The 25270-nt window shown below is 39.9% G+C and overlaps 1 protein-coding gene across 2 annotated transcripts in view; it reads left to right on the top strand.

The window, feature by feature from the left end:
* The window catches only part of LOC128503435 (collagen alpha-1(V) chain-like), a 79519-nt gene that overhangs the window by 39200 nt on the left and 15049 nt on the right, over nt 1-25270 (top strand). For both annotated transcript variants that reach the window (XM_053473518.1, XM_053473517.1), the window contains exons 12-41: nt 560-634; nt 2706-2798; nt 3907-3963; nt 4055-4108; nt 4270-4323; nt 4863-4916; nt 5003-5056; nt 5163-5216; nt 5642-5686; nt 6006-6059; nt 7113-7157; nt 7615-7668; nt 8156-8200; nt 9246-9299; nt 9845-9889; nt 11845-11898; nt 13565-13609; nt 14372-14425; nt 16612-16719; nt 17723-17776; nt 18479-18532; nt 18802-18846; nt 18941-18994; nt 19201-19245; nt 21469-21522; nt 21682-21735; nt 24132-24185; nt 24699-24806; nt 24927-25016; nt 25104-25157. In XM_053473518.1, the coding sequence (XP_053329493.1) occupies nt 560-634; nt 2706-2798; nt 3907-3963; nt 4055-4108; nt 4270-4323; nt 4863-4916; nt 5003-5056; nt 5163-5216; nt 5642-5686; nt 6006-6059; nt 7113-7157; nt 7615-7668; nt 8156-8200; nt 9246-9299; nt 9845-9889; nt 11845-11898; nt 13565-13609; nt 14372-14425; nt 16612-16719; nt 17723-17776; nt 18479-18532; nt 18802-18846; nt 18941-18994; nt 19201-19245; nt 21469-21522; nt 21682-21735; nt 24132-24185; nt 24699-24806; nt 24927-25016; nt 25104-25157 (1764 nt within the window). The remainder of the gene's footprint in view (nt 1-559; nt 635-2705; nt 2799-3906; nt 3964-4054; nt 4109-4269; nt 4324-4862; nt 4917-5002; nt 5057-5162; nt 5217-5641; nt 5687-6005; nt 6060-7112; nt 7158-7614; nt 7669-8155; nt 8201-9245; nt 9300-9844; nt 9890-11844; nt 11899-13564; nt 13610-14371; nt 14426-16611; nt 16720-17722; nt 17777-18478; nt 18533-18801; nt 18847-18940; nt 18995-19200; nt 19246-21468; nt 21523-21681; nt 21736-24131; nt 24186-24698; nt 24807-24926; nt 25017-25103; nt 25158-25270) is intronic.

Raw genomic sequence — 25270 nt, 5'->3', positions numbered from 1 at the left:
GTGGTTTTGCTAGATAATTAGAAAAGATTAAAGTAAATTGTTACATTAAATCCAGACAGAGTTAATTGTTATTTTTCCTAGATATATATATAAAATGATATTATTTTATACGACTTCTCCTCCTGTGTATGTAGATCAAAGCTGTGTCTTTGATTGGCCTTTATTCCTTCTATTATACTTAATTCATCACATAGGGTATTTTGGTTACTGGAGACACATCTGGGGGTCTTAAAGCTTTCAAGGGGACGTCCAGTTTGGGGGAGAAAATGATAGCTTCATGAGAACAAAGTAGTACGTTTTCAGATGTTCTGGCTGCTGCATTCATTTAGGTTTTATCGATCACATCCCCAGCGGAGCTTTGATGTCAGATCTTTTGTCTGTTAAGTTGCTACTTTGTTGCTTATTTAAAAAATAATAAATATTGTATCTTTACGCTTAACTGCCGTAGAATGCAACAAGATTGTATTGTTTAAACAAAAGTCTCCAGACTCGTATCCCCAACCTATGATAAGCTGAGCTGATATTGATGTGCGTTGGCCAAATCTCTTCTTCTCTATAGGGACCCCCAGGAAGAGCAGGACTTCCAGGAGCTGATGGATTGCCAGGACCACCGGGGACAATGTTGATGTTGCCGGTAGGTAGGCTTTTACCCAGCGTAACATACAAGGGAGCAGACTAGTCCTTTTCCAAAACAGTTCAACAAGGGGGACAAAGAACGTTCCAACACAGAGCTGACAATCTATAATGTCCAATATTACAGCTGGGGGTGGGTAAGAACTTTAGCCAATATCAGTGAAACCAACAAAAAGTAGCATTTTTCACCCTATGGGAAGAAAAATCAAGTTTCTCTTCCAAAGCTTGTGAGAACATGAGGTTTCTGCACAGAAGCATTCTTCAACTGTAGTCTCCATTAAGGACTCTAATATTCTGTTGCCACAGCAGCAGAAAAATTATTTTACTTTTTTTTTTTGAAGATTAAAAAACAATTTAGTGTAGCCTTAGCTCATAGGGCCCCTGGTTGGACAGAAAATCTTTGCAAAAGTTAAATTTTTAGTAAATTTGCTTAGCTTTTTACCTCTGCCATGTGACAGCCCCGGTCACCAAGTGGTAATTTACTGGAAAGGTGACGTTAGAAGAATGTTTTTTTGCTGTTTTTGTGAAATCTGTGGGTTTCTGGACGTTCGCTGGACGTTTTAAATGTCTCACGGCATGGGGTCTGCTTCGTAAGCTCCCAGCGACGGCCAAACGCGGAGAGATATTTATAACAAATGTTACATTTGCTGCTTGATTAAAAAGACATAAAAAGCAATGTTTTTTTCTAATGAACACACCAAGTAAGTAACAAATTAAATGTTTTCCCTCTATTGTTCTAAGAATCGCGAAATAATTAATCGGTAAATTGGCTCAGAGAGCCGCAGCGACAGCTGGGCGATAATTTAGATTTTGTTCTGATGGAAAGCCCTTGATTTTACTCACTTTTGAGTGGTTAAAATATTACTTTTATTGCTTTTTATTTGCATCTGCTTCCAAATGACATTAATATCACATGATGTAATATAACGCAATGGAAATGTCAGGAAGCTATGATGTAACGGGCCACAAAATCTGTAAAGGCCAGGGTTATGATTAAACGGTTGGGGTTAAGGGGTTAGTGGTAAGAGTTAGCGGGTTAGGGAAGGGTTAAGATTTGGTTAGAGGGTTAGGGAAGGGTTAATGGGTTAGTGGGTTAGGTTATGTTTTTTCCATAGGAGATTGCGGTGGGGAAAATGCTTCTTTCTTCTGTTTTTGGTAAAATGATGTCATCATTTATACACAAAATGCAAAACGAATTAAATGATAACTACAGGATTCTGTAAATTATTTTAACCCCTCTCTAAACCCCGAGTGCAAAAACTCTAAAACGAGTCAATATCAAGGAAGTCAAATAAACCAGCTGTATAATATTATCTGTGACCAATAAAACATAAAAACACAGAACCTTTTGAGGAAGCTTTTTTCTGCTGCTATGGCAACATCCATGTTTTCTGCTTGAATCGCCTAAATGGAGTTTACATTTCATTTGATCCAAGTCACAGTTTCACATGTATTAGTTTTTAACCCGTTTACTTCTACTGGCCCTCAAGGAGCATACAGGTTGGTCTTTTCTGACCCCATCAGGTTTAAATGCCCCATAATTAGCCTTATTCTCCGCTCGCTGCAGTCCTCCTCCTGATATGCAAGTGATGTATATATTATTCCATACCTGGCAAATTCATGCAGTCTTGATGGGTCCTCTGATTTGAGGGTACTGATACCCTCAAAAGCTCACATTTTGTAAAAATAAATAAATAAATAAAAAATGTAAGTTTTTTTTTACAAAATATATATATATAATGCCCCAATGAGAAGCTACCGCATATGATTTATGTGTCATGGACTCCCAGAAGACTTTGTCCATCACATTGTCCATCCTAGATATAAAATCCTGGTTCTATTCATGACCAAGGTGGTCGTTGACGCCGTTCTTCATCTGGATGGTTCACTAGACGCTGAATTGAGAGCAGGAGAGGAAGGAACCAAGTTCTCCATCCTCACCTTTCCCCTCATCCGGATATTTGTACCTCTTCTTCTGACTGAGATGTGAAAATAGTATTATTTTCTGGAGAGATTAAAAAAATTAAGTAAGAACTTTTCCTAATTTGCCTTTGTTTTCCTCCCGTTTTCAGTTCCGGTTCACCGGAGGTGGAGATGGAAACTCTAAAGGTCCCCAAGTGTCTGCTCAGGAATCCCAGGCGCAAGCGATCCTTCAACAAGCCAGGGTAAGCCTTCAGTGCCATGCTCCCAGATGTCTCGACTCCTAAAACTCATGTAACTCTCCTACATTTCGGGATGCTTCTGTTCCTTGTCCATTGATGACCATAACCAGTTGAGGTTAACACCGATTACTCTTCATTTTGGTAAAAAAAAAGGTTTTCCATCAATAGAAAATGGAGAATATTCCAGAGGAAGAATTTCAGTCATCACCGATCTTAATCACAACATTACTTTACGTGATATTGGGTTTGGGTGGCGCTTAGAGTTTAACCGGGGAAGACATATTGTCTGAGGATTATGTAGGTTTCTCCGAGGGAGCTTTCCAAAGGACATAGACCTCCCACAGTGCAGAAGGTCCAGCTACCACAATACAGAGGTCAATTGACTTGGCCTTAGAAGAGTACACAAAGGGAACCTATTGACTGATACCTAGTTTGGTATTAGCAGCCCTTTGTAATTAGTAATCATCTAAATGGAAGTCATTAAAGTTCCTGGGACACGTGGCCGGGATTTGCTGAGCTCCCATAGCGTCGGTCTCTAAGTAACTTGAACAGGAATTCTGGGGCAAAGCGTTTTGTCTGATGTTAAAACTGTTTGGGGTCAGGCTGTGACCTATAGAAAGGTTTTAAAACCTTCAATGTTCCAGATGAAGAGTTATGTATAAAAAAAAAAACAAGAAGAAGAACCTCCAACTAACGCAGCCTTCCATTGGTTGTTTTATTTTAACAATCTGGTAGGAATACTCAACTTTTGACAATGGAACTGTTTGAGTAACCGTATTCCAAATGGAATTTTCAATACAAGAAAGTGTCACCTACGTCAACGGGAAAAAAAATGTTTTCTAAGAATTTTCCAACCAAATCCCCCCGGTAATTGGTTTCCTTCAGACTAGCACCCACCACGACAAATGTTTCCTACCAAATTCTCGGACAATTTGACATTAATGAAGTATCAAAGTACTTTAAAGCCCCCTTGAGATCGAATCCCAGCTGCACGCACATTGTTAATTGTCTAAATGATTGCGCTCTTGTTTATAAAACAATCGTGTCAGTTTATAGGAACTGAGGGGGTTTCCATCTGTGCGCTAATCCAAATATTTCTTCTTTTCTCCAGCTTGCGCTGAGAGGACCCTCTGGTCCCATGGGTCTTACAGGAAGACCAGGCCCAATGGTATGATCCACAACATGCTACAATGTTACGTTTTTCAAAATGATGTTTGATATTAGTGACTTGTCTGCTAAAAGGACTTTATCGTTTGTAGGGTCCACCAGGTCCTTCAGGATTGAAGGGAGAATCTGGAGATTTGGGACCACAGGTGACTATTTCATTAGAAGATACTATTCTCTTTCTAGAACCTCAAACCCACACTTCCTGACGGTTCTGTTCCGGTTCCGGATGCGCCAACATTCTTTTCGCTCAACATTCAGCCTTGTACATATCTAAACAGTTTACTGACTTCTGCCTATTTCTCCACAGGGTCCACGTGGAACACAAGGTCCTCCAGGTCCATCAGGAAAAGCAGGCCGAAGGGTAATTTGTTGCCTACATTGTATCACTTGGTTAAACCCATTCTAGTGAACCTCAGCTTGGATGCTTTAGCTCTTTTGTATGATACATTTGATGTTTAATAGGATATTATGGATGTTTTTCGAGCTTACAATCTATTTCCCCAATTAAAATATATAATCAAATATCACCCAGTTCTCAAATTTGGGATCTCAGGTTCACCTTATAGGACTAATTGATTCTCGTATGTCGATCGATGCTCCTCCTGTTAGTGTGAATATATTTAAGGAGAAACATTGAGAACACAAAATGATGATTAAACCCACCAGGTCGGAAGATATATGTCAATGCCCCCTAACGACACATTGCAACCATACCCTGACCTACCACAATACAAAAGCATTTAATTCTTTATTACGCTTGCCCAGTGCATGCAATTACACGTTCATTTGGAATGAACCTATTTGGAGACTCCATGGAAGCAGAACTGTTAGTCAAGGTTGCTATGTTGTTTTTGGTGGCATTTTTACCCATTTAATCGTTTTTTGGTTTAATATTTCCAGGGCCGTGCAGGCAGCGATGGTGCTCGTGGTATGCCAGGTCAAACTGGACCTAAGGTACAGAGTTACAAGAGTAACAGAGATAACAGAAGGACCTACCAATAAGAAAACGAGAGTAACCACCTTCTGCCTTTATCTTCTAGGGTGACCGAGGATTTGATGGTTTAGCTGGCTTACCTGGAGAAAAGGGACATCGGGTAGGTTGAAGTCCTTGACATAACTACCTCTTTAATAGAGTAGTTCACATTTTCACAAACCTATTGATGTTCTTGAATGTGTCGAATGATCATCTGTGTCTTACAGGGAGAATCTGGCCCATCTGGTCCTCCAGGTCCACCAGGAGAAGATGGTGAAAGGGTATGTGCCAATGAGTCTTTGTTTTGATGACAAATACATGACCAGGTTGTTGGCATTGTACCAATAGCTAGTGAACTCAAGTCATAGTATGGGAATACAAAAGCCTAGAGGAACAATCAACTGTGCTATTAAAGAAAGAAACTTGAGGGTCATTTATGGCCACCACTGGAACAACATCTATATAGTAGATATAGTCCTAATTATTAAGATAAATTATTGGATAGGAAGAACTGTCAGATGTAAAGGTTGGGTGGTTATGAGAAGCCCATGGGCTTCAAATTAAAAAGGGAGATACATGAATGAGGAAGGGCGAGACAAAAGAGGAACTTGGCTTCTGTCGTCTGCAATGGACATCTCTGTGGGTTCTATGCTCTTTTGAGAACAATTCTATTACTTTACTGAACTGTATTTACATTTGTTGTCAGGGCGATGATGGAGAAGTTGGACCAAGAGGATTGCCCGGTGAGCCTGTAAGTACCTACCTGCTACGATCTTGCCTCTATGAGCCTCATGAGCATTGAATATTATCTACGTCCCTTCATATAAAGTACAACGTTAGAATTCAGCAATACCGACTAAGGCAAATCCCCAACGTGATTGTATTTGCAGAAACATTTTAACCTCTTTAGGGTTTGTTTGATAAACATTGAGCTGTCAGTTGAGTTATACTCACCTGAGCTGGGTTTTGGCCATTAATAAATAGACCGTTTAGACTTGGGTAAGATTTAATTAAATAATTAGTCCTCTCTGTCCCTTCTGTTGTCTAACACACTTTTATTTTTATTTTAGGGACCACGTGGATTGCTTGGACCCAAGGGACCTCCAGGCCCTCCCGGACCTCACGTAAGTCATGTGTCCTTATCTGTTATCTGTTGTGTTTTATTCTGGAATTCTGCAGATGGGAGATAGTATAGGGATCCCAAAAAAAAACATTTATGTAGAAATGTTGGGAAATGCTTCACGGTCACTGGTGCATACAGAAGCTGTGACCATATCTGCAGTAATCAGTCTCCCATGTCATCTTTCTTCTCTACGCAAAGGATCACTACCAGCCATGTTTAATGAGTCTGGGCCGGAGAAAACTAAAATTGGGTTGAAAAGCTACCGCATGAATCCTCACCGGCCAGCCAGCGCCGGCCCGCAAATAACAAACCTGTCATTATTGATGTGCTTTTATTAAAACTGTTTGGAGCAAACGGAATGATGCTCTCAGAGTTACCCCCGGTGTACACAAACCATCTTTCTTCTGTCAAACACATTGTTTCCTGCCCAACATCTCTCCTGTAGGAATTACAAGAGTTTATAACAAAAACACGCTCCATTAAACAAGTCTTTGTCTTTATTTCTGTGTCTTTGACACAAAATGCATGCACTTTTTTTGGCCCTGTTTTAAACCTGTCTTTAATACGACCACCTCTAAGAACCATATTATTATTATTATTGCTTTATTTTATTTATAAAGAGCCAGAAGATTTCATAGCGCTAATATAATGATTCAGTAGAGCTACTACAACGAGTCTGTAGCATCATTCTGTAGCCCTATTACACTGATTCTGTGACGCTATTACAATATTTCCCTAGCGCTATTACAATATTTCCCTAGCGCTATTACAATAATTCCGTAGCCCTATTACAATGATTCCATAGTGTTCTTACAATGTTTCTGTTGCGATACAATGATGAGAGGCTACAAAATGACCATAACATGAACAAACTCCAGTTGTATGGATACAGAAGGAAAGGAGGACCCTACTATTGTGAGCTTACATTTTATTACCTTAGGCAGGACAGACTATTTACAGAGGGCTTTTAGGAATTGTGATTATCTGTCTTGATTGCTTGAATGGGAAACACAGGGCTTTCGATTCTCGGATAATGAATCTTCTCCTCCGACAGGGTGTTGCTGGAATGGATGGACCAGTTGGCCCCAAGGGGAACGTGGTAAGTATTTTTTAGCGCTACTAAGGAAATCAGACTTGCATCAGACAGTAACATTATGGAACGTACGCATCATCATTGGAGGTGTAAAGCAAACTCGGCCAGTGCTGCTCTTAATCTGAGAGGCCTTTAGTGCCAGATGACGAGGAGCATTGCCTCATTCTAGAACCAAAAAAGTTAATACATGATTAAAACACAATCGGCAAATGTTGCCTCCTTAACATGACACTGGATTAAGATTCCTTAATAATAACAAGGTGGGGTTGATATTGCTTTTGGCCGCGTAGATCATCTTCATGCAATGCCAGACATTCTATGACATAATTATACAATTCAGTGACCTGGTGCCCCATAATTGTCCTTCTTCTTCTTCTCCGGTTACAAGTTGCGTCATCCAACGTGGGGTTTTGTGTTCTTGGTGTCACATTCCTTTGATAACCTTTACATATTTTGTGTTCAGGGACCTCAAGGTGAACCCGGCCCTCCCGGCCAACAAGGAAACCCCGGCGCTCAAGTAAGACCTGAATTTTATTTCATTTCATGGTAGATAACAACAATAAGACCGTAAAAAGTCATTTTTGTGGTATTGTTGAGATTGGTCATTTGGTGGGCAACCATCTTCGGAAAACTCATTGACCTATCATTTAATGTTTTATATTTTCTGAACAACTAGCAAATCCACATAAAGTAGTAGAAGATAGATTGTCACACGAACATTCCAATCCATAATGGCTTCTATAAAGGCCTCTGTTCTGCACAACTTCTCTTTTAATCAAGTTCCTTATAGAATGTCTTGAAACGTTGATAAAGATATTGTGTGAGCTTCCACTTTGGGGCCATAGACAAGCCACTGTAGTCCATATCCAGGGAACAGAGCAATAAGACACACAAACACTCAAAGGTCCCTCAAACTGTACAGATGGATTCCTAGACCCTCTGAAAGGATTATGGGTAAAGAATGTCCACCCTTCTGTAACATTTCCTATGTTTGTTTCCCACAGGGTCTCCCAGGCCCACAAGGAGCCATCGGTCCCCCAGGAGAGAAGGTAAGATAATGTCTCCCAGCTGTTGTGTCCTTGGTCAGACCCGTAGGAATAAGCCCTTCTCCTCCCGGCCCCCCCCCCACCGCCGTTCTATGTCAGACTCCGGCTTCTTAACATGTTAAACATCTGTTCGTAGAGAGATGCAGACGGAGCGAAGGAACCCTGTCCATAAACTCTCTTTAATGTTTATGGGGGATGCGCACACACGCAAATGAAGAGTGACATTGTTTAGGGAAACCTTATACAATTATAACCCCTGAGAGCCGCATTGCTTTCAAATCTCTACTAAACACAATGTAGATCAAGTATCGGCATGCGCGGAGCGGCTGTATATTTTTCCCGTAGAGATATTACTTCTCAGTATACACAGAGTCGCTCTGACAAAGATTAACTTATAAGTCATAAAACCAAATTGGGCGTTCTAGCTTTTCAAACATCCTCCCGTAGAGTGCATTGGAGGCAGATCTTCAGGTTAGGGGGCTTTTACACCTGAGATCAAGGGAAACATTTAAGATACGTATTCGAATAAGGCTGCTTGTCGTAAAAGAAGGAATTTTTAGTTTTAGACGACCGTAATAATTATTTGAATGGATCCAGTGACTGGTCATCCATACCTACAAAACATCCTACAAAAGACTTTTTAATGAAAATACTTGTTTTTAACTGTATATTCCATCGTTATTCTGCGTAAACAAAAAAATATGAATCTAGATAATTGGTAATACCATTTTTTCATATATTAGACATTACAAGGGTATATAATAATAATAGTAATAATAATAATAATAATAATACAAATAATAATAAAAATAATAGTTATAATAATAAAAATAATAATAATAATAATAATAATATTAATAATAATAAATTTGCAGCCTATATTTTCATAGAAACCCCATATCCTTTCATTGTCCAATCTATTTAAAACCAATTGTTTCAATCGCTTCTGAACTAAGAATAACTGTATCCGCTGCGAGCGAGGCTGGCAAAAGCCACGTTGCCTTACGGGAGATAAACTGAATTGCCATTTTTTTTGTCCTGTTTTCAGGGACCACTGGGAAAACCTGGACTCCCTGGCATGCCTGGCGCTGATGGCCCACCAGTAAGTATCGCTATCTTCTAACCTCATTTGTGATGTCAAAGAAGGAACCTTTAATTAAACAGATGTTATATCATCTGTACAAAATATAGAAGTTACTGATCTAAAAAAAAGAACAAACTCACAAGTGGACCCCAGATGTCCTAAATCTCGGGTGAAACGTGAATATTTATGAAAATTTATCATAACCTGTTGGGTTCGATTGAAAACATATTTCCTGGACTGGGGAACGTCGACTGTCAGCGCCTTGGGAATGAAAACGTATTTATTATTATTATCTTTTATTTATAAAGCGCCAACAGTTCCCGCGGCGCTTCTTACAGTCCCTACATTCAAAGGGTCTGACAAAACTAGATAAGACGAGGCGATACATTAGGTAGAAGAGCAGAATCTATTGTATTACTTCTTCCGGTCTTTCTTCTGTACCATGACAATGTATGTTTTGTGCAGAGGGAAAGCGGCCATTGTTATGTAAATGGCGCGCCTGCATTTTATAAAAACCTATACGTTTCACAAAGCTTATTTATTCCGTGTCCTCTTTTTCTCAGGGTCACCCTGGTAAAGAAGGCCCCTCAGGAGAAAAAGGAAGCCAGGTACGACCTTCTTCGCATGTTTCCTTTTAAATGGGGAATTCCATTTTTGTTTATTAATGCCATCTGAGGAACGGCCCTCTGAGGTATTTTTTGATCCCCTCTGAAGAAGACCTCTAAGGTCTTCAAAGCGTATGCCACCCCACGTCTTACTCTTTGAACGTCGATCCGCTGAAAGACATCACTAAAGTCAAATAATAAAAAAAAGAAACATAGAATCCGTCGGCAGATCAGAACCATTCGGCCCATCTGGCTCGAACTCAGGGGCGGCCGGCCCTTTGTGAATAATTTTGGACCGATCGAGGAAAGCAGGAACGCAGCAGGGTGACGTAACGCGAGGGTATAAGAATTAAATAAATTGCTAAAAAATCCCAGGAAAACAGATCGCTTCGGGGCACGGCTGCCATGTGTTCTTCGGCCACCAGGTGGCGGTGGTGTTCTGTTGCCACTGCTGTGCCCCCCCTCTTAGTATTATGTGCTGTTCTAATGCACCTTTATGACTTCATATTACCCCAGTTAAACTTTACTTTTTAAAGTATTATTCCTTAAGCTCAGAGCATTAATAATAACTATTTTTTAACGGGCAACTTCTGTAAAATCCTCTTTTTCTTTCCGTTTCTGATTTTTTGCAGGGTATGCAAATGTCTCACAATGCCCCCAAACACTTGCAGACCACTCTGGTTTAAGGCTAGATATATATAATTATTTTTTTTGGGGGGGGGGGTAAAATAAATAATAATAATAAAAAATAATAAATTACATTAAAAATGATTTCTAGCTGAAGGAGCTTTCTAAAAAATAAATATTTGAAAAGAAATTTCATTTAATATTATTTTTTTTATTTAAAAATAAATATTTTGCTGGAAACGAGATGTCTAAGGAAGAACACTTACAAAAACCGAACTGTGCTAATCACCGTAGCTTTCTTCTATACATAGTAGTAATATATACAGTATATAAAAATAATACACAAGCTAGTAAAATATTCCAAATATTCTATAAAAAAATCTAAATAGAACCCTCCTTACTAGCGGACTCCGATACCTTTCATCCGACGCCTCTCAAGAATGGCTGCCGTTTAAATTGTGATCGTGCAGTCGAGCTACCAAGTGTCTGGAAGAATCTGAAATGATAACGAGAAGTTACCGGATTCGATCGACCCTCTGGGGAGTTCGATCCTTCTGAAAGAGCCTGTTTTTTTTTTTATTATTGATACACACAATATCGGCATGCTGTAGAATAAAAGCGCTATTGTGACCGGCGTCCTTTTTGTTTGCTGTCGGCGTCCGTCGGCTACTCATTAGCTAGAAGAACATTGTAGGACATGGGAACAGAGTGATCTTCTGATCACCGGTGGGATGACCTACAAAATATTCATCTCAACCCTTTGTCCTTTATCAGCATTTTTATTCTTTTTTTTTTTAAAAAAAAAAGCAAAAAAAAGAACATTAAACTTTTTCTTTTCTAGAACACAGTATCTCACCACGTCTCTACTCAAATACATTATACGCCATTAGAAAACACTGTTTTTGTTGGATCTATTACCACATCAGGCTGGGTGCAGGACATCAGGCCTGTTGGCAGCTATTGGTGTAACTGAGTGGGGTATTTAGAAGAAGAATAATGGATTTTATTTACCCCGTTCAATTTATAAAGCCGTTTCCTGCTGTTTCTATACACATTATCGGGGGTTTTAGGGCTGTAGAACCCTGCGATCCCCTCATACCCAGCAAACATTCTGACCTCCTAGAAAAGAGGGGCATCAGGGGAGGAAAGAGGGGCATCAGGGGAGGAAAGAGGGGCATCAGGGGTGGAAAAAAATGACAGAGTGAAGACCTAGAACCAGCTGCCATCGCTATATCTGCAGAGACAGTGTGCTGGACTCATAGATGAGTTGGATTCTTGACGCCATGTCTCTAATCCCTATTGTCATTGTATTTTTTTCTTCTTGCTTTTAGGGCCCTTCAGGACCTCAAGGGCCAATCGGATACCCAGGACCACGTGGTGTAAAGGTGAGAGCTGTCGTTGGGTCATTAAATGTTTAACGTTTGCCGTGCAAGGCAGATGAACACAGCTGGCGTCCATCTGTCTGGCCGTGGGAAGCTTTTTTCTTCTGCTGTTCCGAGCGCTACTGAAGGCGACTGATACGTTCTGCGGGAAATGAAAAAAAAGGGAAAGCAGCGGATCAGACCCCCAACCCTGCTAAAAAAATGTAATTCCAAAATCTATGGAAAAATCCAAAGATTTAAAGTGGCCATATAGATCCCGTAGGCAACGAGAGGTGATCCGATCTCTGCTCAACAACAGGGATTCGTCGCCTGAGACTCCTTCTAACCACGCAATGTTTAGGGGTCTATTAACCCATTTAATTCCGGAGGTGTAGAGAATTGAACAATTCCTCTTACACTCAGGTGAGCCATCGCTCCCTAAACATAAAACCATTCTGATGCCCCGGTTGGAGTGGAAAAGTTAATAAAAAAATGGCGTACGCAGGTCCAGCCCTGGGCTGGATGTCACAAGAAGATGTTTGGTGTTCTTCTTACTGGCGAAACGGAGCTCCTCTCCATTAGAGACACATTAGAGTGTGAAGTGCAACGGATCTGGCTTTAGAACCGTCATTAAACTAATTGAATTATTCTGCATTGCTACTGAGAAAGGAAATGCAGAGCGGCAGAAATTCTCCTCCAAAGTACCATAATTAGATTTGCTAAAGTAGAGATGGATGGATGTTCCGCAGCTTCTAATGGAGACAATTTACTGCCCCGTATAATTATTTATATATATATATATATTTTTTTTTTTGGTGTGTGTAGACGATGCAATTTGCTGTCATTATGCTCCATAAGCTCATTTACAGAGACAGTCAGACCGGGAGAAGAAAGTCAAATGATGTGATAAGAGAGGATATCCAGCAGATACATTCTTTCATACCGACGAGCAGATAGATTTGGGTCACGCCAGGGCCAAATTCCTTTCTTTATAAATTTTATTTTAGTTTTTTAACGTTATTTAAATTTTAGCTGTGTTTATGAAAACAATTTGGGGCAAAATTGTGGATTGGTCACCATGGAAACCAAGAGACTTGTTATACCAACGGCTTAATATTATAGAATGCCGATTGTTAACATGGCCCATACAGTGCTTGCCGGGTCTATATAGCGCAAATCATTATTTATAATAATAAAAAATAATAAAATCACGTTAAAGCAGAAGAAATAAGTCACTTTTGGAGATTGAATTATATGAAACGGCCCCAAACAGCTGCTCTGTACATATAGATTTTAAGCCTGGATTAATAATAATAGAAAAGAAACGACTTTTAACTCCCCACCACTAGAGGGCGTCAAGCTATAATGCCAGCACTTGGACCTCTCTATGGTTCATTACCGGATATAGAAACACTTGTGATGCACAGAGTCGGAGATAACAGAGTTAAATCAGATTTAATCTCAGGGTTTTGATTTAATTCAGTCATATTCTTGTTATTTATAAAGAATTATCTGTGCGAGAATTACTTTCTAATTTACTTCCAGTTTATTTCATGTTGAAACTTTCATTGTGTTACGGATTGCTAAAATGAATCCTTCCTGTGCTGTCGTAAAACATTTTTTAACATAAATTTAGTCTGCGGTTTTTGCAGTCGTGTTCTTATTCATTTTTTTTAATTTTCTTTGATAGGGAGCTGATGGGATCCGTGGCTTGAAAGGAACAAAGGGGGAAAAGGTAGGTTGCCTTAATTCTCTCTGTTTGGGTTCAACTGGGTCTGGACTCCATAGGACGGGGTGATCACCCCTCTTTGATCATCTGTACCCACATTCACGAAATTCCGCAAGAGTTGCGATTGTCGCGGGTCTGCGCAACTTCTCAAGACTGGTCCAAAAGTCTAGAACATCCAGATATATCCCTGCTTACAGGCAACATGCTATGATTTGGATAATAAATCCTAAATAAAGGAAGATTCTAAACCCATGATTGGCGTTTTTCATGCAAACTCTCGACGAGAACGATGGTGAAATTGATACATTCTAACTGAACACAGACAGGGCTAGAGTACTGACTCGGAGACAGACAACCCTTATGAACTCCGACACGTGGACCTCCTGGAATAAGATGAATAACAACACGATGGAGTCTACATTCTGCCTGCCGAGCACAGGCGAGGAAAACATTCAGTCCCTCATATCTTCAGGCTTCAGCCTGCTGAGCCCCTGGGTTAGCCCGTCCTGATACACGCATCTCTATTATTAGAAGCAATCGAGTGTGGAAGAAATTGTGTAACCCGTAGCAACGGCCATGTTTTTTCCCCCCTCGATTTTCCATTTCTTCTCTATGTGATACAATGCCGAGTGTCAGCCTCTGTGCCCAGGAGGGAGCTGGCGTAGTCTTAACCGCTCCACTGCCAGCCGTTATTATTTCACCTGTCATCACTGGGCTATATTATGTTAACTTCGCATCATATAACCAATTTTTTTTTGTCTTTAATAGGGTGAAGATGGCTTTCCTGGATTTAAGGGCGACATGGGAACTAAAGGAGACAGAGTAAGCATCTAAGATAAGGCTTCATTCACCAAACTGCATGCCATTGAAATGCTGTCGTAATTGCAGTGTGTTACCTCTTTATATCATGTTCTTCTTATTGTATCAATCTGGATTTGTAAAGTTGGGGTTCCGGCCTCGTGAAGTTCCGTCCCCTCAATGAGAATTGTGGTGGCCACCAGTTTCCTGCTAGTGCTCTTCGAGACCTAACATATAAGCAGTCACCAAATACCCCATTGCCGTGAAAATAAGCCGCCTCCGTTTATGAGACACGGCCTTAAAGTTGGCAATAAAATGGACTTGCATTAAGTTTTGGTAAAGTGCCAGTTACCGTAGAACATTATTTTTTACGACCAATGAATTTCTGGAGGAAAAAAAAGAATGGGTCAAGTTCAGGCCGATACGGTATTTGATGGACGTGTCTAATACCTTCGAGGACGGATTAAAAATGATGACATTTATTAAGGAATCTTGGTTTTGCACATGATAAATGTATATTCCCAATAGATTCCGTTCCTAACACTTGGCGCCTTTTAGACAAAATTTATGATACGAGAAAACCAAAAGCTCTCAACTGCCTGGTTCTAACCCCATTTAATAAGATTCTATCAGATTTTAGCTGATTTATTTATCTATGATGTATAAAAGAACAAAAGGAAACCTACGCAGTACTTAGTGAATAAAGCCCCCTAGTATTTTACATAGGGCAAAAGGTCGACTCAAGTTCTTCTCCTTCATTAAAGTATTTCTGGCGCTCGCTTTGTCTATGATCCAATCTGCTCTGTGCCTCCGCGGAGATTAAGCAGTAACTCAATTTAAAATGTTGTTCATTTGTTTGCAATTAAAATCTTCATGTTCTTTTATTATTGGATTGTTACTTTATATCAGCACCAGAAGAAATATTAATTCATCCCTTCTGGTTTGCTTTTGCAATACATGAGTTAGAGAGAGAGACTATTGGAATGATATAATTTTTTATTCTATTTTGCTTTTTTTTTTTTTTTTTTTTTAAATACAGAATATTCTAAATTATTTTGAATTATGCAAAGATACCTCGATGATTAAACTACAAATAAACTGTTTCTGAGTTAGAAATGTAAAAATATAAAAGTAAATATTAATAATAATAATAATAATAATAATAATAATATTAAGTAATATTACATTATTATTATTAATTAAAAAAAATAATAATAAAATTAATTTTAAAATAAAATTTTGAACTTGTGATTGGCCAATTCAATTTAAGCCCTTTTTAAAATTCAAACTGTAATTATCACACCTAATTTTTACCGGCAGAGAGGACACGGTAGGGTTTGGCAAGAACGTATAGGTATAGACAGCTTCTGATGATGCAATCAATACACAAATTAATAGATAACCCCCCCTCCGAACCCATGCAGTGCATGAAGACGTTAATTGACTTGACAAAATCAATGATTATATCCCACCGACCTATTCTTGCAATTAATTATTTCATGTCCTATACGGATTGGCATTGCCTCTGTAATTAAAAGGTGAAAAATACAGATTTAATTAACATCCTGTGTACAGGTTTAAAATTATCACAAATATAGGATTTTTTTTTTTTTTGTAAGGCTTTATTGAGCGACTTTCAAACATATCCACCCGCAGAGACAGGACGGGGTTGATAGATTGGATACCCCATCCTGTTTTTAGTTCATTCTTTTTATCATGAAATCCCGTCTGGCGGAGGATAATGAATATTAAACACAGCTAACCTATATCTTTATATATAATGTCCCTCCCGATATACCCGCTATAGAGCTTGAAAAAAAAAAGACATTTTTTTAATAATATGATAAAAAAAATGGAGTAGAAAAATATCTTATTAAGACAAATAAAATTGAAAAAAATCAAATGGACGCATTTTTTTTGCATTTAAATAGCTGAATATTCCAGAAGGGGGCAGCACTTGACGCCTGACAAATGTCCATAAAAGGCAATGGGGTGGCCAAATATTAAATTTCTATAATATGCAATATTCTATGTAGTAAGCGGCAAACCCCCTTCAAGAAAGAAGGGAATGTTCGACCTTTCCATTTGCGGCACTTCTAGTAGTAATTACTTTTTACCTATACATTTTAGAAATGAACTCTACTGCTACCCTATACCGCATGTGCTGGGGTCGGAATGTTAATGCAGTCACCCTTTTGTTTTATTCACAGGGTGAAATTGGTCCTCCTGGTCCCAGGGGTGAAGATGGCCCAGAGGGTCCAAAGGGACGAGGTGGTCCTTCTGGAGAGAACGGTCCACTTGGCCCAGCTGGTGAAAAGGTAAGCGGCAAATCTCTATATAGAAAACGCATGTTCTATATAGATAGAAGGGTTCTGGACCATTCAAAGAATGTTCTGCAGTTAGAAAGATACAAAGTTCTGCGAGGCCTACTGTCTTCTCATGACTTCTCACGGGTGGTGATTACTCCACTTTGTTATCTCAAGCACTTCTAGACATTCTTTGGAAGGTTGTTGCATTTTTGTTTGCATTTTGATCTCTAAGTGATAAATGCTTTATCAGGCTTGAAGTCTTCTCACTAATGAGATGAGAGGGCAGGAGTATCAGAAAGCAGTCTGCGTCGGTTTGGGCAACATATAATGACAAATCCGTAGACGTAAATGGTGGAGCTGGTGAAGTCAACCCCAACGTTAAATATTATTAATAATCTTTCAATCGAGAGAACACCCTGCTGGAAAAAGTCACATTTATGCTGGTCCTGACAGTAGATGGAACCATATGATACTTTATTTAATAAAGTATTACAATGAGACATTTTATAGAAAAGAACAAAAAAAGAAACTCATTTTTTATTCATTCTTTTATTTTCTCGAGTTTATGAATATATATATTAAATATATTAATATATATTAAAAATCCATAAAGGTTTCCACTCCATAGTAGAACGTTACCAATTAATAAAATGTGTCTTCTGTACTTTATTAGCTGTAAATTATGTTTCTCTCTTCAGCACTTCCTTAACAGGAAGCTTCAGCAATACACAACAGGAAGTAAAGGGTGCAAAGGGAAATTGTTTCCCCCGCACACTACAGTTCATGGCATTAATTCATTTTATATACATTTAACAGCTAAAAATAGTCTTAAAAATGGTAGTTTATGTGTTTGGTACATTTATGGATAGGTGTTGGATCCTGTATTATTTATTATTTATTGGTTTTAACATATATATGATTTTGTAGACAGATTTTACCCATTATTATTTAAATTAATATAGTATATAAAACTTTTAATTGGTTTAATTAACACGGACTTGTCACTGTCTAGGGAAAGCTCGGAGTGCCAGGTTTACCAGGATACCCAGGAAGACAAGGTCCAAAGGTAACGTACTCCTGTTTTTAATTCTCTCTATGACCTTGAAGGACTCAGTAGATGGATTTCTCGGCGGCTTCTTCCTATTATTTGCTTCTTGCTGTCTTTTCCTTCAGTGCGATGCTTGGGAAATAAAAAAAAATCACTTTTTTTTGTAAAACGTATTATGTCGTGCAAAAAAGAAATCATCGCTTAATTTGCTAAATGACATTTAAGAAACAAGCTCCCGTGACCTTTCTTGGAGGTTGCACAGTTTTTATGCAGGTCGCCGAAGTATCTCTGGCAGGTATTAATGCTAATTGGGCGCAGGGCATGATGGGATTGATGGGCTCTTTGTTACATCTGGTTAATCTATTCCTGATGTTAATAATGTACATTTTTGTATCAGTATCGTGGTATATAAACCAATATCATTTTAGGGTTTTAGTTGAAAAAAAAATAGAGATCTGAAATTGTAGGGTTTTATTTTTTAAAAAAAATCATCATCTGGATTGCAGGGTTTTAGCTAAAAAAAAATTGGGATCTGGGATTGCAGGGTTTTGGTTAAAAATCAGGGTCTGGGATTGTAGGGTTTTAGTTTAAAATCAGGATCTGGGATTGTAGGGCTTTAGTTAAAAATAAATAGGGATCTGAAATTGTAGGTTTTTAGTTAAAAATCAGGGCCTGGGTTTGTATGCTTTTAGTAACTTTCTTTCCTGTTGTCACACAAAGGGTTCCATTGGATTCCCAGGATTTCCAGGAGCGAACGGAGAAAAAGGTGCAAGGGTGAGTGACTGGCCTCCATGCAGTAAAGCCCCAATTAATGCTTCCGAGGTGTTTTTTGGTGGGTGTCGCTTTTTTAAAATGACCAGTGTGTTTTGTTTATGCCCAGACATTCTTGTGAATTCTATAGATCACGTAAAGACACACACATTGTAGTGATTGTCCGTGTCTTATGACATCATTTTACTGGTTTGGGATTCCGTACGGTGTCACCCAACATATATTTCCAGTTCTAAACATCTCTTTTTTTCTTCTTCTTTCTTTTTCTGTAGGGTACCTCTGGGAAACCGGGTCCAAGGGGGCAACGAGGTCCAACGGTAAGCAACGGAACCCTTTCATTTAACGCATAACCTGTTTTATATCGTTTATGCGCTTGGTGAAACTAACATCTTCTTCTGTGCTTTTCCTAAGGGTCCACGTGGGGAAAGAGGTCCAAGGGGAACAACAGGAAAGCCAGGCCCCAAGGTAAAGAAATGACCATGTACCAAATTCTCATTGTTTACGATAAAATAGTCAATTTCCAGAAGCAATGCAGTTATTAAAATCAAGCAATATATTTATGTATCTTCCAATTTACAAGAAAATATCAAATTGGGTACGTTTCAGTAGATTTTAGTTCCAGTAGAGGGAATATTTTGTGTTAAATCCTCTTTTCTCCGCTTGTCTTGCAGGGTAACTCTGGAGGGGATGGCCCAGCTGGTCCACCTGGTGAAAGGGTAAGACTTTTTAAAACAATCGGCATCTAAAATGTAACTTTTCAGGGAGAGAAATTCTTTGCAAATGCTCTGTCACTCGGGGGTTAAAATAACACTCCAAAAGGAAACAATGTAGCGTCTGACGAAAGCCCCGATATGTCGTCATTGTCCTAGCGATGGCCGTGTTACGGGGGGGTTTGTGTCGATTTCACAACTGCACTGTACCCCTCTTTATCACCGGACTGCCTAAAAGATAACATACCCTTAAAAAAAGATTATGCAGATCCTGCCACGGACTGCCACTGACCCCAGCTTCCCTGCGGCAAAATGATGAGTTTGGTTACGTTAAAAGATAAAAGACACACCTAGTCCTCATTTATTTCCCTATCACATACAAAATTCGATAAGGATAAGCAAATGTGTGATTGTTAGATCAGAGTCGATAAAGATCGCGGGATATTTGCCGTAGTGTTTCAGACACTCGCTAAGAGATCATTAGAGGTGGCGTCACTCCAGAGACCCCCTCGGAATTACACGTGGTAACAAGTACCCCGAGGATCATTCGCTCTTCAGGTTATTTAGACCCGGGGTATGGAAATAAGTGCCCTCCGTGTGCGGGACCATCTTACAAATCCATTATTCACCATCTCGCCTCTTTGCTGCTGCAGGCTACGCAGCCGGGGCATTGGTAACCGACGGCAGGGAAACAAATAAGGAGGAGAGTATGAAATATATAACAGAAAACACACAGAGATCCCACACAGTGATACATTGTAACTAGTACAGGGTTTTCCGCACTCATAACTAATACACTCTACTGGGATATAGATACAGTGAGTCCTAAATCTGATTCTTGACATATTGAGGTATAACATACACGTCCGTCTTGAATATATTGTGTTTTATTTTTTTTATTATTTTTTTTTTCATTTCTTTGTTACAAGTGAGTTTCACTACTCTGCTTAATGACATTGAGCCAGACAACACTGTTAATCTTCATGTTGTCGAATAACAAAACTCAGGCATAGATAATGGGACCTAGAACCCATAATCTCACTGAGCCACGACGTCTACCAACATGAGCTATCGAGTTAAACGCCCTATCAAGGTTCATTGGGATTTCTTTATCGTTTCTTTCCGAATGGGAAACATTCTATAGATAAAATTAACTTCGTCCCCATAAAAGTATCACTATAAACCAATCTTCTAGCCCCCGATGTATCATTTCTGGATGTAGTGTTGATGAAAACCCACCAAGAATATCTGATGGAGAAGTTATTTTGAGTTAAGTTATCCGACATTGTTGGTTCCATTAAATATCCGTTAGTTCAATGGTCACAGTGTTCCAGACCCCTCAAATAATGTTTCCAATAGTACCAATATGAAAGGAAACAGCCTGCGTGAATGTGTTGGGGCAGGAGCCACCCTCTAGCACTTTATGAAGGTAGAACTCTTACAATGATTGCATGGCTCCATTACAGCTGAAACGCTAGGCTTGGTGACCTCAGAATCTCAAAGCGTAGTAGCCCGAGTAGGTATGGCGCTTGTCATGGCTGCATGGCGCCATGAAAGAAAACGATGTAAAATAAGTCAAATAACTGCCGTAGAGATATGTGTTGTCAGAATAAGTTCTAATGGAATTAGAACGAGCAGTTTGAGTTCCGATCTAGAATGCTCAAGCAGAAAATGTTATAGCAGGGCTGGTCCAATACAGGCTTCCAGCCGCCATTAGACTACAATTCCCATAAACTTTTTCCTGCCATAGAGGTTTATGTTTGGTAAATCTAAGCATTTGAATATGCCCACCTTACCTTGCCCACTTGGACAGTTATATTTCCCACGAGACTGTAAACTTTTAGATTTGCAGATATTCAAAGGACATATATGGGGAACATACACCGCTGACCATGAGTTTGGTGCCCGTAGCAACTCAGCTGTAGGACAACCCAGAATCTTTTTGTTCCACGACTCTAGGATAAGAACTTATAACTGCAGAGTATTCTGACAACATCCTGTAGATCTTCATATGCTCAGCATGTCACCCCACAATGCCATGTCCATCAATGCGTTCTGTAGAAGTCGACGACTGGTGGTCGCGCCAATGGCTTTCCATTTGAGCTTTGAGATGTTGCATTGCAGTTGCATGTGACAGCCTAAGTAATATAGTTTAAGTAGTTTTAAGCTTTACGTAGTTTAAGTTTGACGTATCATGTATGTATTTTGACACGTACTCCTCTATCACAGGGACCACCCGGACCTCAAGGACCCACAGGATTTCCAGGACCGAAGGGCCCCCCTGTGAGTATTGTCCTGTATAAATGCCATTTATTCACCCTATAAAACCTTTGCTCCAGAAACCCAATCTTCCTAAAACCTTTGTCTTTGTTCTTTTATCTTCTCACAAAGTCCAAAAATTTGTTGTTTAGTAAAAAATACTTTGTCTCTCCTTATCTGTAGGGTCCGCCAGGGAAAGACGGATTGCCCGGTCATCCTGGACAGAGAGGTGAAACTGTGAGTATACGAAGATGGTTTTCTCCATCCTTACATCTGATTTCCACCGGTCGTGTGGTTCCTCTAAACCATTCCCTGTAGATGAGGAGATGTCACCGATTATTTATTCCACCCCGGGTGTGTGTCTTTTCAGCTACATGGAAGGGTCTATGGAAATCACCCCATTTACACCGGCCAAATCAGAGTAACGATGCTTTAAGACAGCTGGGCTACATCGGGATGACTACATCTCCCCAACACCCAACAAAAGCCTATGCCACTGTCTCCCAGACACCGCTTTCCAAAGTCCATCATTACAAAGCGTTATCATATTAACCCTTAAGAGCAGAGAGGTATCTGTTGAAAAGAAGAACAGGTATGCCTGTCTGTTCTTGTATAGTGGTGTCTATGAGAAACACTTTGCTGGTGGACCTGAAGCTTGGGGTTTGGTGGGAACATTGACCTGGGAGTTTGTGAAAACATTTATTTATCATTGTGTGATATATTATTTACAGAAACCAATTTGGTTTTAGTGAGATCTGTCGTGGGTATTATTTATTGCCAGAGGTTCGCTTTGTTACGACATCAGAACCTCAGCCGGTTCCGAAAGAACACACAGGATGTGATGGAAGCTAATGAAAGTACATCATTTCAACGTTATAGCCTTAAAATAACTCTTAACTACGACAAATTTTAATCTCAATGACCCAGGGAACTTTGGCCAACATTGGGGTTGTCGACTTGGGTAGATAATTTGTTGTATTCAACCACTGGAGTGCCCTAGGGTCTACGGTGAATCTCTCCATACCCAACCGATCACCAATGAACCCTGAATTCAAGGAGAAATAACATTTTTTACTTTTAAAAAATGCAAGAAGCTGATATGACGTTGGGGTTAGATTTTATATATTATATATCGAAGCTGACATTCTTTTTGGATAAAAAAAAGACACCACACTTCATACGCTCCATGGACTGCTTTGTTCCAGCGCTTGTTGGCTTAAATTAGGAAGTCCGTTAGGTGAATAACATCTTGCCTTTGGCTTGTTATTGCTGTTTGACTCCAACTACAACCATGTCGTGCCTTTTTGCCCTAATGGCTTACACGGGGCTGCTCCTGGCTGCCTGGTGCCCATAGGGACACCGTTGTCTCTCTGTAGCTATGGATGTGTACGGCTTTGACCAGTAGTAAGTGGATTCAGTGCTGACCCGTATTTCTGGTGAGGCATGCGAAAGGTATGACTGTACAATAACCTCCTTCTTCTCCCTTCTGAGTCTTCTCTGCCAAAGGCAAGAACACGTTATCTTTTGGAGTATATTTTGGGGTGAAAAATGAGCAGTGTCACGTGTTAATTCGGTCTACCGAAGATCAGATCCAAGATTTATGATTAATCTCTGCTATTGTTATTAAAAAAAATGAATATTTATAAAGAATAAGTGTGGCGCAAGGTTCTAAATGTGGAGAAGCCACTATGAAAACCAAAAGAATGTTCCTGATGAACATTCTACTAGACCCATTGTTCAACGTTCTTAAAATTGTAACAATATGAATTATCCTAATGTTTCCTGGGGGGTTATTATGGCGATGGGTCCACTTTCCAGTATCTGGGGTATAAGTTATGGGGTCTGTAGGGTATCTATGGACACCTGACACTGACTCAGAACACCTGCCTTGTTTCTGCACGCTGCCCGTTAACATTCGATGCTTGTTCTATACCTCAACGATGCGGCCGCAGGAGGCAGATTGCGCCTCTCTGGCATTTTAACCCGTTCCCCTCCTTTTTCTTCGCCTTTAAAGTTTCACTTTGATCTTCAAGACCAGCTCAATGAAACGTGAAGGTTATCCTTTCAAGTACAGATTTCAGTCCTGCTCCCCCCCCCCCGGTGAACAGGTTTGATCACCCCTGATCTCTAAGGGTACAGATCAGCCACGCGTGTAAAAGCCAACTGTATTGATAATAGTTTATTCTGCTTGAGCTGCAGCTGATTAGAATGACCTTTGATGGTGCTGGGAAAACATATATTGTATGTTTTTTACATATACCGCTCACAGGGTCCTGTAGACGATACATAAAAAACAAAAACAAATAATAACAATAAACTACAATTACTATGTTACAGTATAAGATGAAGCATAAATAGAGACGATAGAAAAGAAAATAGCTGGTCTTCAAACTGCTTATAAGGCACATAATGCATGTTGCAGGCATGAGGACATTAATATTCTATACGCGGCGTTCCATTGTTTGATTGCTCGCTTCCTTTTCATCTTTGTGGTTGTCTTTTTCTTTTTAGAAGTCACTGTGTTTTTCCGAGGCCATTGTCTTTCAGAGCAGGAGCCCTTGACCTGCCGAGGTACCCCACGGCCGATTTCACATCCACCGCACCTCTACTCACCTCCTATGTTCTTATTACAGGGTTTCCAAGGAAAGACAGGTCCGCCAGGACCCCCCGGTGTTGTCGGCCCTCAGGTAAGTCACAGATACCTACGCAGTATGTGTCTGCCGTTACGAAGATCGTTCTTTGCCAAGGACTCCGCAGCCAGATAATTCATCTCCGTATGTAAGATTTTAGCAAAGGGATTAATTGTTCTTATGCACGCTGTTTAATATTCCGGGATAGAATGTGGGAAAATGCCTTCTGGATTTGGTTGTTAGATATAATGTATGAATCTGAAATTAAACCAATCCCACTGATGATTTCTACCTTTCCTTGTTATAAAAATGTTCGCTGGCTGCTTAACCCTTTTGCTACACGATATCCAAGTCCCCAAAAACCATCCAAACCATCCAAACCCTATCCAACGTGTTTATCGTAAAATTCCGGAGTGCCGTCCTGCATTACGTCGTTATACATTATATACAAATTAATAAAAGGCAAATTCCATCACTATAACATTACATTATTTGTCCCATTCTCTTGGCATTTCTAGACAGGACAACAGGTACCTTCAAAAACACCAACACAATGTATTATGTTTGTAGGGTCCTACTGGAGAGACTGGTCCAATGGGTGAGAGAGGACATCCTGGCCCTCCAGGTCCTCCTGGTGAGCAAGGTTTGCCTGGTCTCGCCGGAAAAGAAGGTTCCAAGGTGAGTGGTCAACTGAAATGGGAATTCCATGTTATGGTCGACTGCTTCTCCATAAAATTAATGAGAGGATGGCTTTTAAAAGGGGAGAGACATTTCTTTAATCTATTATTCCTGTTACAGGGTGATCCTGGTCCAGCAGGTCTCCCCGGTAAAGATGGACCTCCAGGCCTGAGAGGATTTCCTGGTGAGAGAGGTCTCCCCGGTCCGATTGTAAGTAATCAAGAACCTACGAGTTTTCTTTTGTGGACCAACATTCTCAGATTCAGCCAACACTCAAATCTTCTCTTTTTCTTTTAGGGCGCTCCTGGTTTGAAAGGCGGTGAAGGTCCTCCCGGACCACCAGGCCCAGCAGTAAGTATTTGCCTACAGATGGACAACGTCCATTCAAAATGGTTCAACATTCACTGCGAGCGTCTCATTCCTGTGGTACAGAAGACATGAGATGTGTGTTTTATGATAATGCT

The sequence above is a fragment of the Spea bombifrons genome, chromosome 8 (assembly GCF_027358695.1).
Source record: "Spea bombifrons isolate aSpeBom1 chromosome 8, aSpeBom1.2.pri, whole genome shotgun sequence".
In the NCBI taxonomy this organism is placed as follows: Eukaryota; Metazoa; Chordata; class Amphibia; order Anura; family Pelobatidae; genus Spea; species Spea bombifrons.
The sequence above is the reverse complement of the archived record's forward strand: the minus strand, read 5'-3'. Positions and strand labels throughout refer to the sequence as shown.